The 17920-nt window shown below is 31.5% G+C and overlaps 4 protein-coding genes across 4 annotated transcripts; 3 read left to right on the top strand and 1 right to left on the bottom strand.

The window, feature by feature from the left end:
- Positions 1–346: 346 nt before the first annotated feature.
- On the top strand, positions 347–4006 carry LOC123301675 (zinc finger protein 260-like). Its single transcript, XM_044884523.1, has 4 exons — positions 347–508; positions 746–1060; positions 1992–2601; positions 3013–4006. The coding sequence occupies exons 1-4, from the start codon at positions 392–394 to the stop codon at positions 3702–3704; spliced, it is 1734 nt and encodes a 577-aa protein (XP_044740458.1). The 5' UTR covers positions 347–391; the 3' UTR covers positions 3705–4006.
- Positions 4007–5691: 1685 nt separating this feature from the next.
- Positions 5692–8103, top strand: LOC123301676 (zinc finger protein 501-like). The gene is made up of 3 exons (XM_044884524.1): positions 5692–5833; positions 5902–6091; positions 6207–8103. The coding sequence occupies exons 1-3, from the start codon at positions 5717–5719 to the stop codon at positions 7430–7432; spliced, it is 1533 nt and encodes a 510-aa protein (XP_044740459.1). The 5' UTR covers positions 5692–5716; the 3' UTR covers positions 7433–8103.
- A 471-nt stretch (positions 8104–8574) lies between these two features.
- Positions 8575–10060, bottom strand: LOC123301678 (thialysine N-epsilon-acetyltransferase-like). The gene is made up of 4 exons (XM_044884526.1): positions 9904–10060; positions 9539–9590; positions 8991–9202; positions 8575–8771 (listed from the first exon to the last, which is right to left on the bottom strand). Exons 1-4 carry the CDS (start codon positions 9973–9975, stop codon positions 8598–8600), a joined length of 510 nt encoding a protein of 169 aa, XP_044740461.1. The 5' UTR covers positions 9976–10060; the 3' UTR covers positions 8575–8597.
- A 3212-nt stretch (positions 10061–13272) lies between these two features.
- Positions 13273–15769, top strand: LOC123301679 (gastrula zinc finger protein XlCGF49.1-like; the record flags this gene model as incomplete). The annotated part of the gene is made up of 2 exons (XM_044884527.1): positions 13273–13613; positions 14779–15769. Coding segments are annotated over 2 exons (690 nt in total), but the record flags the coding sequence as incomplete, so codon positions are not given.
- Between the last annotated feature and the right edge of the window lie 2151 nt (positions 15770–17920).

The following is a 17920-nucleotide window of genomic DNA, read 5'->3' as shown; positions in this document are numbered from 1 at the left end:
CGCGTTTCAATCACCATCAAATGAATCTTACTTTTGTTTTTATTTTGTAAAATTTAGAAACCAAAAATTGAAGATCTTTTTATTGAAGAAATTTACTTCGATTTTAAATGGATACCACACTTTTAAATCATTCTGTATTATTACAAATGTAAAAAAAAAAATATTTGTAAGAATTTTAAAATATCGCGCGTTTTATTTATAAATTTTACCACCCTGAAGTATGCTATGAAGTTGCACGGGATTGCAGTGTTGCACCAGTAAAATAAATAAAAGATATTTATTGGCGATATCCGTGGCTATGAAATTTGTGTCAAATATAAAAAGTTAACCAAATAAAAATAAAAACTTCCAAATACAACAAATTTTGTAATTGCGAAATTTCGCTTTAAAAATGTACACTTTTCATAATATTTGTCGTACATGTTCATGTCAAGGTGAATTAAGATCCTTGTTTGTAGCTGATCCGCTAATACTTGCAAATATGTTAACTGAAGTAGTTGATTTAAAGGTAAATAATCAAATGTTCTTTAGGAATACCATCCTTCAGGAGTTTTCACAGAATGTATAAAACCAGGCCTCACGGACCTAGGCCTAAATCCATCACTGTGTATACTTTTGAAAGTTGACCAGTTTTGAAATTGAATAAATAAATCCAATACTTTACCCTTTCGAGCGATTCGAAGTTAAGGACCTTTTGGTGCAGAAATAGATTTAACTTTTTCTTTCATAAAATTTTTATTTTTAGGTGGTTAAAGGTGATAAATTTCCACAAAATATTTGTACATTCTGTTTGGAAAAGCTAAAATCTGCGTACCTGTTTAAAAAACAATGTCAAGCAATTCAAATAAAACTCGAATTGTATTTACAAAGTATCGCTGAAACTTCATTTAATGTTATTTACAAAGAGGAAGTTTTTAATAATACACAAAATGTGGCTCCCCAATCAGAATTAATTGAACTTAAACCGCAACAAGCGTATGATCATAATATAAATGGTACTGGATCGATTGAGGAATCGAATCATACAGTTTTGGAACCAATTGAACATACGTTAAAAGAGGTAAGCCAAGGATTTATATAGATACACTTTGAATTTGAAATTTTAAAGAAAAGTACCTGATTGATCGAGCTTTATTAGTTATTTTTTGAGTTAAAAAAGCACAAATTTTATCACAAATATAAGAACCCCATTTAAAGCTTCTCCACACAAGTTCCAATTTGAATGTCCCGGTAATTTAGTTTATTTGTCACCAGTAGATGTCAGGAAGAGTCATATTTTGCAGTCAAAGTTTTAGTTTTTCCTGAAAACACAAATAAAACGACGTTTTTTTAAAAATGATACCTATCTAGGCTATTTTAAGCAAATGAAGCTTTAGAATACGCTAGAACGACCACATTTTTTCCGCCTCTGCAGGTTTCTGCAGTGCTTTTCTGCGTTCTTGATTCAATTTCAGTTGAAAGGGGTGTTGGAGACGATCCTTCTCGTGGCAGCTAGTCCGCTTCTTTATTTCCTTTAACGCCAGAGTAGCCCGGATCCCAGATAAGTCTGACTATGCTATTCAGTGTCAGACAGTTGAGTTCCTCGAAGCATTCATAGATTATCTTCGATTCGAATCTTGACGTCTCAAGGGCCCGAATTGTGGCCCAAATATCTGACAAGATACTGATATTTGCCCTCCCCCCCTAAGTTACAGATTTTGGCACATCTTAGCATGACGAAGATTTCTGATTCAAAAACCATCTTATATTGACCAAGAGGAATCGATTCCTTAAAGTCAGTAAATAGGTAATTTGAGTATTGCTCAGGGGAAATTATAAAAAAATTTCTCTGGAAGGTTATTTGGAATTTAATTCTAAATTTTAACCACAAAATCCCTCCTTTTTGAGTTCGATTTATATCAGAGTATGATGCACTTAGAGGTTTTTAAATTATGGTCACTACTTTGTAAAACAACGCTCTGTTAAACATATTTTCTCTTCTTGTTTGCTAGGAGGAAAATGTTGGAAACATATCGAATACATCAAATCAAGATTGGGATGATATGGATCGAGGATCACCGACACCTACAATCGAACCCGACATTGATATATTTACACCACCCGAACAACAAGCGGCAAAAGAACGTAAAAAAAGTAAACGTGTTCGAAATAAACGTGATATGGTTCGAAAAAAAGTCGAATGTTCTGAATGTCATAAAAAAGTAAATGATCTTGAATTACATATGAAAAAACATTTAAACATTCCATTTAAATGTGAAATTTGTGGAGCGGAAATGTTACGAACAAATTATGCCAGACATTTAAAAGCACATAAAAACGAACGACCTTTCCCTTGTACACTCTGTACACGACATTTTCGTGATAAATATACGTTACGTTTACATTTACGTACACATTCTGGAGAACGTCCGTATAAATGTACTCTCTGCGAACGATCCTTTAAGTTACAATTTCAATTGAAAAATCATTTAAATAAACATTACGCGGGAGAAATTAAGGAACCGGTTAAAGCGGAACCGGTTCCCGATCTTGATATTAAGTGTGAAGAGGAAGCGGAATTTGAATGTACAGATTGTAATGAAAAATTCACAAGTAAACGAGGTACGAATAAATCAAATTAAAGTTTTAACTCCTTAAAACACAAAAGGAAAATAATTTGATTCCACTAGTGCATCACGATTATTGCAGGAACTGTCACAGTTGGATATCTCATCTTCTCTGTCACTGTCCAGTTCCTGCCATGAGGACTTGAATTAGCATTTCTTTGGCGACCTCCGAGCTGAAATCCGTTGACATCAAAGCACTCCTGCTGTTACATAATACCAGCGCATTTGTTTACACAGCCAATTGACGTCATGGTCACAGAACAATCTGACGTCCAATGGGACACTTTTCAAAAATGGCTGTTACACCTTATTTGGGGTGCTCAAAGTGGATTCTAATCATTTTTAACTGTGTTATTTTTCCAAAAAGCATGGCATATTTTTCCAAATATAATTTTATTTGTTTAAGGTTTATCCAGACATAAAAATTTAGCTCATGGAAGCGGAACGAAAACAGGATTATGTAATTTATGTGGAAAATTATTAGCATCAAAATTATCACTAAAACAACATCAACAACATTGTCAAGTGAAGAAAGAGAAGGATGATAAATCGAGTGAGGACAATGAACCGAAGGACTTTGAATGTGAGACATGTAATAAAAAATACAGCACAAAAGATGCTTTAACACGTCATAAAACATTACATCGGAAAAAACCACATTTGTGTACACTTTGTGGCAAACTTTTAGCATCGAAATTATCGTTAAAAGGTCATCAATTAATACATTCGGGTGGAAAACCGTATAAATGTAATGTTTGTAATCAAAGTTTCCGTCATAAACAACATTTAACGAATCATCGTCGTATACATACGGGAGAAAAACCATATAAATGTACGTTATGTGAGAAAGCTTTTACCGAAAAGAAAAGTTTAACCGTACATATGCGAATACATACGGGGGAAAATCCGTATAGTTGTTCATTTTGTAATAAAGGTTTCTATGATTTAAGTAATTTTAAACGACATGAAGCGTTCCATAAATTAAATGAAGGGAATCCAACGCCACGGAAAAGTCATACGAATAATATTAATAATTTTAATTTACAAAATATTTCTTTTAATCCACCAAATCATCCGCTTGGATTTGGTCATCTTTGAAAATTGTAAGTAAAATCACACAGATGTTTATATTTGGGGGGGGGAGGGGGGAGGTCCGTTAATTAAGGTGCAAGAAACTAAAACGTATATACATACAAATTTTTTAATATTCGAATTCCCATTTCAAAGCGTTTTAAGGGGGCACAAAGCCTTTACAATCTCGAGAAAAGATAGAGGTTAGGTTAGAGTGACTGTCCTGGGGTGGGACACACTTAGACTATAGGGTTCGTTGTGATACCGTAAATGGGTTGGCCCATCCTCGGCCACTACTCCATGAACCATTTGAAGCTGTTTAAGAACAGCAGGAGGGCTTTGACGTTGACTGACTTTAGGTCGGAGAGGTCGTCAAAGAGAGGCTAGCTCAAGTAAGTCCATCTCCTCATGACAAGAGCTGGTCAGTGACAGAGAAGATGAAAAATGGCTTCACTTACTTTCTTCCATCTTAAATGGCAGACCCCTGTAATTTTATACTCGAAAGTAAAAAGTTCAACCGTTGTTTTCCATTTGGATTTTTTGATTTTGAAACATCTGTGGCACAAATAAGTACAATATTCGATTCTAGATGAACTCCAATTATTTTGGTGTTGATCTTAATTAACCTCAGGTACGAGAATAAGATTTTATTTAGGGGAATTGTGTAAATAATTTTTCGTTCCACACACAAAGCATTTTATAATTTTCCCAGTTAATGCTTTAATCAATCATTGGTCTCATTTTACTTTGCCAGATTTTTTATTTATCTTTAAATTGATCCAAAATCCCTAATTTATATGGCGGTACAGTCAAAATCGTCGTTCTGAACTGTGCCGCCATAACCAGTTTTGATCGAATTTTTGCAGGTCAGAACAGAAATGTCAACATTACATTTAACTAGATAATTAAATTAATGTGATAATTTTTAAAAAAAATTTATAAAATATATTAAAATTGTAGATTTAAATAAAATTTTTATTTAGAATTTTCTTGAAACAAGTTTTAAATGAATACAATTTTCACACTTGATTTAAGATGAAAATTGAATAGCACAAAATTTTATTATAGTACGCAGGCCGACGACCAAAAAAACTTTCTGATTTCATCATCGATAAACATGATACAACTTTTATCTTTTCATTCAATGAAAAAATCAGTTGACTAACAAATATGGTTTACATTTTTTGTACTCATGGCGCCGACATCTTAGCGTTATAATCCCTAGCAAAGTCTCAACGATGATGTAATCAGTAAGGATCACCTTGGTTGTTGATTTGCTGACTAATAACTATTGTATAATATTAATTTTATTATTTTGTAAAAGTTGTAATTTTAGTAAATAACTTAAAAAAAAAAATAATAAAAACAAATTATCAACGTATTGCATTATTTTGATGTTTTATGTAAAAAGCAAAAACCGTCTATTTCTCGTGAACTAGCCCCTTATCACTGAAAATTTTACATAGCAGTAAAAACTATAAGGAACCATGATGACACTTGACGTTGGTTTTGAGCGTCAAATTAGGCCGTTCAATTGTACAAATGAGCGACAAAAAGTTTATGTAGGGTTGTTACCTCTCCAGATAGGATTGGCAGATTCCAGAAATCGTATAGTTTGTTAAGTAATTAAAAAGATATTAATTACTAAAATAATGGTTTAGTTGAAATGTCCAGTCATTAAAGTTACGGAAGAAAAATATTTGAACCATATTTAAATTTCATGAATATTCCCTATTGAGGGTGTATGTCAGTGCTAAACTATATTTAGCTTTTTACAATGTGACTCTGCTAAGTTTTTTCCAGATGGTAGGGCGGCCTAAACTGACAACGTAACATAATTTGACGCTCAAACTCAGCGTCAAGCTTTAGCATGAAAGTACACCTTTAGTCTATACAATTGTATAAGTCTATGAATCCACCTGCCAAGATGAGCACCATCTATTAAATCTTTTGGCTGTCAAATGAGAATGTTATTATAACCAAATAATAAATACAAACTCAAAAAATTGAGATAAAAATACAATTATTTGAGTAAAATAATGTATAATTTTCAAAATATTTGTCGCACCTGTTCATGCCAGGGTGAATTACGTTCATTATTTGTTGCCGATCCATTAATTCTTGCAACTATGTTAACCGAACTAGTTGATATCAAAGTAAAAAAAAACTTAATGAATTTTCCAAAAATTTCCTCTTTTCTAATATGATATATTTTACTTTTAAGGTAATTAAAGATGATAATTATCCACAAAATATTTGTATGTTTTGTGTAGAAAAATTAAAAGCTGCATATTTGTTTAAAAAACAATGCCAAGATATTCATGTGAAATTCGAACGATATTTACAAAATTTAGCCGAAAATAGCTCGTATAATGTTGACTGTAAGGAAGAGGTCAAAGAAGAAAAACCACCAGGTAGGATGCAAATTATAGAGAATTCATTTTAGTTTAATAAACTTCAGTAAATCGTTTTTCTACGTCTTTTTAACCTTAAATCTTGGCTAATTTTCTTGGGTTTTATTGTATTTAGGTGGCTCTGAAGATGATGATTTTAATAATTCCATCAAAGAAGAAGATTCAAACCATTCAGATGAATGGAATGACGATGATCTCCCCGAATCAAACTCACCAGAAGAATCTGATATAAATAATTATAGTGAGAGACGTAAAAAACGTCATACACGTCGTAACAAAGTCCAGTGTACAGTGTGTAATAAACTAGTGATACATTTACCCCGTCATATGCAAACTCATTCGAAAGATCCGTTCAAATGTGAAATTTGTGATGCGGAAATATTACGAACTAATTATTCACGTCATTTAAAAACGCATAAAGGATCGGGTGCAGCTCGTGCACATTTATGTACAGTTTGTGGTCGTGGTTTTCGTGATAATTATTCGTTAGGACAACATTTTCGTACGCATTCAGGTGAGGCACCGTTCAAGTGTACCCACTGTGATCGTACGTTTAAACAACAATCACAATTAAAAATTCATTTAAATAAACATTCCACTGCCGCTGCTGAAGATGATGTGCAAAAGGTTGAAAAATCTGAAGAAATTGAGTGTGATGAATGTAATAAAAAATTCCGGACTAAAGAAACTTTATCGCGGCATAAATTATTACATGGAGAAAAATCGTATCTTTGTAATCATTGCGGTAAAGAATTCTATTCGAAACCGAGTTTAAATCTACATATTCGAACTCATACCGGTGAAAAACCGTATAAGTGTACGACATGTGATAAAGCATTTTCACAGGCGTGCTCATTAAAATCCCATCAAATTGTACATACCGGTGAAAAACCGTTTAAATGTTCGACATGCGATAAAGCATTTTCATTTGCGTCCGTTTTACGAACACATCAAAAAACTCACACCGACGAGGAGAAATCATTTATGTGTACATTTTGTGGGAAATTATTAGCATCGAAATTATCGTTGAAAGGACATCAGTTAATTCATACGGGGGATAAACCGTTTACGTGCAATATTTGTTACCAAAGTTTTCGACAACAACCACATTTAAAGAATCATTTACGGACGCATACGGGTGAAAAACCGTATAAATGTACGTTGTGTGAGAAAACGTTTGCAGAAAATAAAAGTTTAACCGTACATATGCGAATACATACGGGGGAAACACCGTATATTTGTACAATTTGTAATAAAGGCTTCTACGATTTAAGTAATTTGAAGAAACATCGAAAATATCATAAGATTCCTGATGATGTTGTCGTCCAACCACAATCGTAGCATGGAAAATTTTAGATTGTAAAGGTATTTGAACATTTAATTTTTTCGATTTTACATCGGAGGCGGATTTAGACTTTGGTCCGTGAGGCCTTGGCTTAGGGCGGCAATATTTTATGGGGCACCGAAATTTAAAAAGTTTAGTTTATTTGTACGAGAAGGGTGGGTGCCACGTTGGTTTACACAAACTAAAAAACAAAAAAGTAGGGAGGAAAGACATATTTTTTGAGACGGGTAATGATTTGATTCACGAAGGAAGGTGCCTTGCCGTGGGTTTAGATCACCATCAAATCCGCCACTGATTTTTGTGTTTTGGTTAGCAATCTAGCAATCACAGATTACAATTTATTACATAAATAGATAGGCAACTCTACTGTACATGAAATGTTGTCCAAAAAGCCACCTGGAGAAAGGCACTTCAGAGAACCAAAATAGTAAAAATTTTACAGGGAGTTGCAGATCTGTTTTAAATTAAAAATTATAATCTGTGCTAGCAATTGTTTTTAACATTTTTCCCGAGAAAGACGTGAAGAAAAAACTTGTTGATCTCCTTTCAAATGTACAAAAACGAAATACTGTTTAATAATTAGCATATGCCACGATTATTTGTAGTTGGGGAAAGGGTGAGACCTTAGCCCCGTGCCAGATTATTACCTCATTATTTTAAAAATAAATTATGCACAAAGAATTGTAAATGTATGTACATTTTATTGACAAAAGAAACAAATTTTACAAAATTTTGATGTTTTTATTGAAATTTTGCAAATCTTCCAAATTATCCTTTCAAAATGGGGTTTATTTTTTCCTTTCACAAAGGTGGGATTTTCACCAATCGACTTAAAATAAAGTCAAATTAACAGAATAGTTTGAAAAATTTTATTACACACATTGTACCCCCCGGAAAATGGGAAAACTACCCATTTTCTTCTTCACAAGCTAGAAAGATGCGATTTTTTTTTTTCATGTAATTAGTTTTTTCTGTGACGCTGAGCCAGTTTCATAGGCTGTCAATTGGGGGAACTCCCTTGCGACCAAAGCGAGTACTTATGTATATATATTCATTTCGTCGTTTTAACCGTTTTTTGACTGTAAAGGAATTTCTAGGTATAATAAATAATTGAATTTCTGTTTATTTAATACTCGTTTATTATAAATTAATTACAGTTTATTATTCGGCTAGTTTTGCAATGGCTTCTTTTCTAAATCGTACATAATTCCAATCACTCCCTTCACCATTTTTAGTTAAATTGACTGCATTTAATTTTTTATAAAATCCTCTTGCAGGACTCTCACTAGATAAAAGATGGAGATCTATTCGAATACAATTTTCATTGAATGCTTCCTGAAATCAATGTTATTTGATAGTTATTGTTAAATGAATTGAATTTCAATATTAGTTAGCTTTTAAATTCAATTTATTGCAGCTAGTAGATTGAGCGTTGAGCCTAAAGATCTTATACATACGGAAGCCTGAATGTATCAATTACGTAAAAATACAGGCTATTATGCAATTTTTCCCGTAAAAAATGTTTGATAGATATATTTAAAACAAAAATCTCACCTTTGCTATGGCTTTTATCAAGTTCGATCCAATATGATGGTTTCTATATTCACGTTTTACAAATAGGTCTTCTAAAAACATTGAACGACCTTCCCAAGACGAATATATTGGGAAATAAATCGCGTGTCCAACTAATGTATTTGTCGATAAACATTCCGCTACGAAACATTTGAATGCAGGTTTTTTAGATTCAAATCCATCTTCAATTAATTCTAAAAATATTTCACAAAAGTTAATTAAAAGCATTTAACCAACATAAAACTTTAGAAAATAGGGGGGTTCAGTGCAGTGGGGTCAGCCGGGAAAATGCTCCGAGCGACAAAAATAAGGGGCGACAAAATTCATTTTCATTTATTTCTTAAACGCCTTCTTCAAATGAAATGAGACTGTTTTGCCAACATTTGATAGAAATTGTCACCGTTTAGCAAACATAATTACTTGAAATAACATGGCGGATCCAAAAATTTCGACTTTTTTATCAGGAATAAACGTTACCTTCTTCATTAAAAATATTCAATGTGTAAAATAATATAAATAAATTGGCTTACTTTTATGATCAATTTGTGGAGCATCAGGCAAATTTTCAAATGCAGCCAACTCCTAAAAAACATGTATTCAACAAATTATTAGATATATAAGTACCGATTGAAAGCTATTTCGTTAGCCATATAAAATATATGAAGTAAGGAGGGTTTTATGGACGTTCTTATGTATACAACAAAGAGGAAATATGTACCGTGTGTTATATATAGTGTGCTATGGATATCTGACGGGCTGGATTCATGCATACACATATACAATCCCTTTTTGTTTTATACATAAGAACGTCCGTAAGAACACTTTTTACTTTATATAATATAACTGGCTAACGAGTTTTTTTTTGGAAAATATGACTAAAATTGCAATTACGTACCTTTATCATTGCAGCAACGTAAATCATATCGTTTGAAACTGCTTTTCTAATTCTAATGTTGTTGAAATCCATTATTTAAGTATTTAAAAAATATATAAATTAAATGAGAACACGTAATAACAAATAAAAACGTGAATATATTTTTTACGTTAATATTTATAACATGGCAGCAATAAATTGTAAAAAATGTAAGATCTCTTAAGCTTCAGTTGACTGGAAAATAAATCATCTATTTTGTCTCAATCAAAAATGCATCTTATATATTATTACTCTAGCAAGTTTTTTTCTGTCCTATCATGGAATTTATCAAATTCCATGATTCATCCTTATCAGCGGAAAGGTGGTAAAACACATATATGGTATCACAATGAGCTCTATAGCCTAAGTGTGTTCTTCGTGAACAGCCAATATAAACTAACCTAACCACGGGTACAGGGTAGCCACTGGTTACGGTAACTACGGGAGCATAATTCCGTACGGGTCGAGCTAGTATGATATTTAATGGAATGAGAGTTTTGCGTTTCAAAAATAGCAGCTTTGTAAAATGAGAACTATAAAATGAGAAAGTTAGACGCGGTTACAAAGTGTTACACAGTGGTCTGGGTTTTATATTATAAAAATTGATCGAAAATATAAAGATCCGCACAAGAAAGAAACTCTCATGCTTCGAACATCATTTTTTCTGCCAGCTTCAATGATTTTATAATTTATTTGTTTTATGAATTAATAAACAGCAAGCAATAAACGATATCTATTAACTGTAAAGGCACGATTGAAATAATTCAATAATTGTAAATAAATAACTGATAAGACGCGACGAAAATGAATAGTACCAATTATCGACTTTTGGCTTAGTTTTCGAATAATCGAAGCCTAAAGTGAAATTTTTTAAAACACTTAAAACACTTCCTGATAATGTAACTTTCTACAGGCGAAATAATTTTAAGCTGTTATGGAATTATTCTAAAGTAGCTGTTAAGTATTATGAAGTACTAAAAAAACAGGTGAAAACAAACAATAGACTGAGTTAATTGTTGAAATACCATATATAGACAGTGTTTATTACGGAATCGTTTGTTCGGTTTGTTTTTCTTTACGTCATATAAGTAAAGAAAGATAACCAGACATACATTGTACATCTTTTCATAACCTACAACTTTGCAATTTAACTTTTTTCTATAGGACTATTAGTTTTGCCGAAAATGAAGATAAACTGTTTTGTACCCTTAAAAACCATCCCCTTCCACTTCCCGACCTCAGATCGCCCGTAATTTATTTTTCCTCTCATTTTTGTTATATTTTCTTCCTTCTAGTCTAATATACAATCTTTTTTTTTTAAATATTTATATTAATTAGTTTATGGTATTTTTTACTCAGTGTAGGCAACATGTGTTACATTTATGTAAATCTAGAGTTTTTTTTTAATTTGTATGTTGGTATGGTTGTATTTTTTAATTTGTATGTTGGTATTTCTATGTTGGTATCACAAAATACTTCATTTGATGCTTTGCTAAAAAAAAAAAAAATCGATTACATATATTAATAGAATTGGTACCAACGCGGAATTCGGGAATTACTTTGGAAATCCAGAAGATGTAAGAAGTAGTTTTTGGAAACTCTCCAATAATATAATGGATTAGTATTATTTTTTGGAGTTAAATTTTCTTAGAACTGCATTTACACAGATTTCGCATATGAATCAATGCTACTTATCGATAGGTACAAATGGACTAGGTGTACCAGGGTTTATCCTGGCCGAAATATATTATTTTTTATATTTTTAATAATAAGCATTCGATTAACACCAACATTGCTCGAAAATATAATAAATTAACCAAAAAATATTTATCGAGAACGAATGGACGACATGCTAATTATTTTGCTAAGATTTTTGGAATGCACAATCATTTTTTAACAATGAAATAATAAATTAATTATTTACGCGTAGGTTACGGAATTCGGAAAAGTATTATCGAATACGATTTTTAATTTATAGATTCCTCTCTAGGTTCTTGGTATATTAAAATTCCATTAGGATCTGTGGGCAGCCAAAGCAGATTATTTTTTGATTTACTTAATAGAGCCCTTGTAGAATGCTCATCGGTATTATATAATACTTGACGATCACTCAGGCTCTTACAAAAATTATGCAATCCTATCCATGGGATTGTCTTTCACATCTAAGTATAACCCAAAAAGCAACATATCTTAGCCCGGTCGGAGTGCTTGTATATATACGCATAAAGTCAACATACTTCTATCGAGAGTTAATTTAAGACTTGCATTTGTCTAAGAACCTTATCTATCTTACTACCTGCTACCTCTATGTTTCACTTATTGAACCAATAATAATAAAACTAGTTAACTACATTTACCAATCAAGTTGCTCTTTGATTTAACGAATTGACGCGCTATAATTAATTACTTAGTATTTTGCACTTTTATGGAAAGTAATTTGTAAGAGACCATTTTATTACAAATTTTATCTATTTTCAGGAAAAATTTGGTGTGACAGAAAGTACTGTAACACCGACTTTTAATATAAAAAAACCAATAAAATTTTACTCTTATCGCGGAATGATTTTTTTAAAATTTTTTTATTTGTTCGTTCGGAGTTTCGAAATATCTTGGTATGGCAGTTCAAAACTTGGCCAAGATATATCTGTCACACCAGTAAAAAATAAAATAATCCTGGCAAGGTATATTTCTGCCAGAATAAACCCTAGCACAGCTAGTCCATTAAGGATGTATGAGCATGGTAGTGGGGGCACAAATTTAAAAATAGATATTTTCAATTTTGATGATAAATTTATATTATTACTTGACGATATAAGACGAAAAGTAAGAATAAAATTTTTCGATATCTGGCTTAATTTTCAAAATATCGAAAATTGAAAATTTTGTTTAATTATTTAGCTTTCAATATTTCGAAAACCAAGACACATATCGAAAAATTAAAATGTAATCTTTTTTTTAAATGTTTATATTTGGCGCTAATTAGTTTATGGTATTTTTCACACAGTGTAGGCAACATATCTTACATTTATGTAAATCTAAAGTTTTTTTTTAATTTGTATCGATCTATGTTGGTAATAATGGCTGTCATCGTTTTAAAATAAAATGTCGAATTTAGAATTAATAAATTACGACGAAACATTTTCAATATTAAATTCTGAATCAAACACAAATTATGTGATTATTGATGAAAAAATTCCAACAAATTATATACCATTCGAATTTTTCGAAACACAAAACGATTTGATTTTAATCAACAACGATGCTGCTGAATCAATTGAAAATGAAAATATTTCAACATTTATAACTGAAACTGAAACAAATTTAAATGATTTAATAACAAATGATAAACTTTTATTACTTACAAACAATTCATTTACGGATTTATTAAATGAAACGTTAATTGATGAAGAACCAAATGAAAAACTCATCCGTGTCGAAGTATTTCAAAAAGAATGTAAGTGTTGTAATCAACTGTTTACGGATGAAGCCATATTTAAAGCTCATATTAAAGATGAACCGTATCAGTGTGAAATCTGTGATAAATACTTTACACAACAGAGTAATTTATGGAAACATATTCGAATTCATACCAATGAAAAATCATTTAAATGTGGCGGATGTGATAAATCGTTTTCACAACGATCGAACATGGTAAAACATCAATTGGGTCATTTAAATGAAAGACCTTTTAGGTGAGTGGCTAGTGGCTTAGTTTTTCAAAGTTAAATGACTAATCGTCAGCAAATGGCTTATCATTAAATAGGGAATATTCATGTATTTTTTTTTAAATATTTTTAATTCGTTGCTTACCAATTTGAATGTCCTGGTAATTTACTTTATTTTGTCACCAATAGATGCCAGGAAGAGTCATATTTTGCAGTCAAAGTTTCAGTTTTTCCTGAAAACACAGATAAAACGATGTTTTTTTTTTTTAAATGATACCATTCTAGGCGATTTTAAGCAAATGAAGCTTTAAAATTCTGTGGAACGCAGAAAGGCCACATATCCTCCGCCGAGATTCCTCTTAGCAACCCCGACATTCTAAACTTGTCGCACTGCAGGTTTCTGCAGTGCCTTTCTGCGTTCTTGATTCAATTTCAATTGAAAAGCGTGTTTGAGACGATCCTTCTCGTGTCAGCTAGTCCGCTATTTATTTCCTTTAACGCCAGAGTAGCCCGGATCCCAGATCAGTGTGACTATGTTATTCAGTGTCAGACAGTTGAGTTCCTCGAAGCATTCATAGATTATCTTCGATTAGAATCTTGACGTAGAACGATGAGTCACTTAATTAATTATACCATGCATATATGTAATATGCAAGGTATACTAAGTTTAGTCCCAAGTTTGTATCGCTTAAAAATATTGATGCTAAGCAAAAAATTTTGGTATAGGTGTTCATAAAATCACCTAATTAGTTCATTTCCGGTTGTCTGTCTGTCTGTCTGTCGTCTGTCCGCCTGTCATCACGATTACTCAAAAACGAAAAGAGATATCAAGCTGAAATTTTTACAGCGTACTGAGGACGTAAAAAGTGAGGTCAAGTTCGTAAATGAGCAATATAGGGCAATTGGGTCTTGGGTCCGTAGGACTCATCTTGTAAACTATTCCTTATAAAAAAATAACACACTTTTTTTCGTAAATATCACTGTTTACCCGTGAGGGCGCAAATTAGGCGTAAATTATATAGTATGTCATTATGGGAATATCAGTTATGTATGTGTGACAAGTATGTATGTGTAATGTGATAGAGTCATCAACTCTGTCTATACATGATATTTCAACAATTAACTCAGTCATTTGTTTGTTTTCACTTGTTTTTAGATGAAATTTAATCGGTTTGTGTCTTTTCTATTCCAGTTGTTCACAATGCAACCGAACATTTGTACAAGAAGCGAATTTAAATAAACATTTGCTAGTACATTCAGGTGAAAAACCTTTTGCATGTGAAATATGTGAAAAACGTTTTTCACAACGTTCAAATCTAACGAAACATAAATTAATTCATAGTAATGATAAAGCCTTGTTTACATGCGATATTTGTAATCAATCGTTTACCCAAAAAAGTAATCTAAAGATACATTCTGTCATTCATAATAAGTCAGGACCATATTTTTGTAAGTTTTGTAATAAGGCGTACAATCAAGAAAAAGTTGCTGACAAACATATGTTAACTTGTAAAGTACGTCAACTCTTGGAGGAGGTATAACTCATCTACGGTATATGGAAGTATGAAGCTGGCCATTTTCCACCAAGCTGTCTAAAATCAACTAAATTAAGGAGAAAATCCCCCCAACCCAAACTGGTCTTAGTGTGAATTACGTAGACAGCCACTATAAGGTAACATAACCCAGAACAAAGTTACTTTATTTATTTATCGATATTATTTTAATAAATATTGAATAAAAGTTTCCTGGAATATTTCCACAATCAGCTAGAAAAAAAAAAATAGATTTCCTAATGATGTTAATGAACGTCTGAGCCGGACACTGTATCATGGATATTGCAGGAGTTGTCACAGTGAGGAGGAAGAAGAGACGATGTCTCATCTTCTCTTGTCACGAGAAGGTGGACTCACTTGAGCCAGCCTTTCTTTGGCGATCTCTTAGACCTGAAGTCCATTGACGTTAAAACACTCCTGCTGTTCCTAAACAGCTCCAAATGTTTCATGGAGCAGTGGCCGAAGAGGGGCCAACCCTTTCGGTATCACAACGGACCCTATGGTCCAATTGTGTCCCACTTCAGGATAGCCACTCTAACCTAACTTACCCTTATAACGTTAAACTTCAATCCGAGTTTAATAACTTTGAAGTTCTAAAAAATTATATTGGAAAATTAGGAATATTAATTATCAGAGAATAAACATAAACAAATAATTTTAAAATCAATAAATATTTATATTATTTTATTTACATAAGTATTATTTAGCTTTTAATTTTTAATATTTTTTATAAAAATTATTTATATTAATTAAATAAATAATAAATTAAACATTCAATATTTTTTTAAAATAAAATTTCAGATTTTGATTGTGTTTCGTTATATTGACCTATTTTAAAAATAACGCAGGTTTGCAAAGAAAAAATTGTTTTTTTCAGCTGCATGAAATATTTTCTTGCAAAACTCATTTAAAAAAGTCAAAAATCAAAATTGATTTCGATGATACTGGTGGAAAAAATATTGTCCAGTTTCATTTGCAGACCTGAGTTATTATTCAATTTATAATAATTATGTACATTTGTTTTTTGGTATTTTACTTTCATTTTAAAAATCTTTCAAAATATTTATGAATAATATAATTAATAATAGATCGTTTTTTTCACCCAGAAAAATGAATCGTGCCTCCAATTTGAATACCGTTTATATCAATTGTTGGGACTCGTTAAATTTAAAATTTTGGTCTTTGATCTGATAAGTTTTATTTTCATTTTTTTCTATTTGAATTTATTATACTCTCTTCGAAAACTTTAAGAAAGTGTTTGATATAAATGGATTACTCAGTTTATTTGATAAATCGGGAGATTTTACAAACAAAATGGACTTTGGATAAACAGTACCCAAAATGGAGGGTCCATTTCCAGGTCATTTAAGAAAACTATAAATATATAAGATAAATAAATTTTATTTAAATAAAAATATCAGATTCATTAAATAATTATATGACTAGTGGGTACAAATAAATAATGAAAATAATATGGCAACCCATTAAAAATATTTGTTTATTCCGAATGCGTTCAGCCGATAGGAATTCAGCAATCAGCACCTCATATTTTGCTTATAGGAAACAAATTAAATAGACAGTTTTTTTTTATTGAGCGTGAACACAATAGAGTAAAATTATGACCGTTAAATGTCAATCTCAGTCTGTCATTCCTAAAGTGGTCCATAGTGGCCTCTTCGTGTCCGTTTGAAGGCGAAAGGAATCTACGGTAGCGAAAATAAGAATTGGGGGTGTATGAGAATAGAAAGATGTTTACGTTATCATAAATAAGTAGAGGGGGTCTATGACAATAAATCATAGAGACACCGCGAATTTGAGGGTCACACGGATCTAGTATACTTGTTAACAAAATAAATTTTTTTGTGAACTAGGGGCAAATTTACGATTATAAAAAAATGCTCTGACATTGCATGACAGAGGGTCTATTTCAATAATGAAAAACTGGCAAATGGTCTACAAGACAAAAAATTTGAGAAGCACTTTGATCTAAGCTATCAAAGCTAGTAAAATTTAACTCGTATCAGCAAAATGTAGCTTACAATGTACATACGTTCTGCTGAGAATGCTCTAGAATCCTCACTTTAGCTAGAATCATTTCTCATCGATTCGTAAGGGGCATTAAGCAAATTTTGAAAGAAGCCTCTAAAAAAAATTAATGTAACAAAACCGTCAATTGGCGTGAGAAAACAGAACATTTCTCGCCATTGATTCGATTTTATTTACAATAATTTTACACTTATGTCATGAGTATTGCCTATATTAAATCAATTGATATACTGCATAATGGTGTCATATTTTTGAAGAGAAAATATTTGAATATCTTGAAAGAGCGCAACTTGACAATCGAAAACGTATCATTATTTTTGATCGGATTAATATCGTGGATCCCGGTTTTAAATAACTTTTATTTAAAACCACGAAATATTTTGAATATTCCTCGCCATATGCTTGCTTTGGATAGTAGCGACCCTAGCGTCACTTGACAGTACAACGAATAAAGGTTTAAATGATTTCGTGTTGAAATAAAATTATTTCTTATTTTACCGTTTTCTATCATAATTATTTTTCTATTAAAATTCAATTAAATTTTTTTTATTTATTTTAAATTCGATAATTTTTACTTTCGTTTTTTCCCGTTATAAAATATTTCAAGACAAATATAATACTTTTTTTTTTTTTTTAAATAACTTTAGAATAAATATAAGGTGTCCGTTTATTTTTCTCATCCAGCTAAATTTTCCCATAATGCTTTGTTGAAGAAAACTTTTGCTAAGGGGATTC

This window comes from Chrysoperla carnea, chromosome 5, assembly GCF_905475395.1.
Source record: "Chrysoperla carnea chromosome 5, inChrCarn1.1, whole genome shotgun sequence".
Taxonomy (NCBI): Eukaryota; Metazoa; Arthropoda; class Insecta; order Neuroptera; family Chrysopidae; genus Chrysoperla; species Chrysoperla carnea.
The sequence above is the reverse complement of the archived record's forward strand: the minus strand, read 5'-3'. Positions and strand labels throughout refer to the sequence as shown.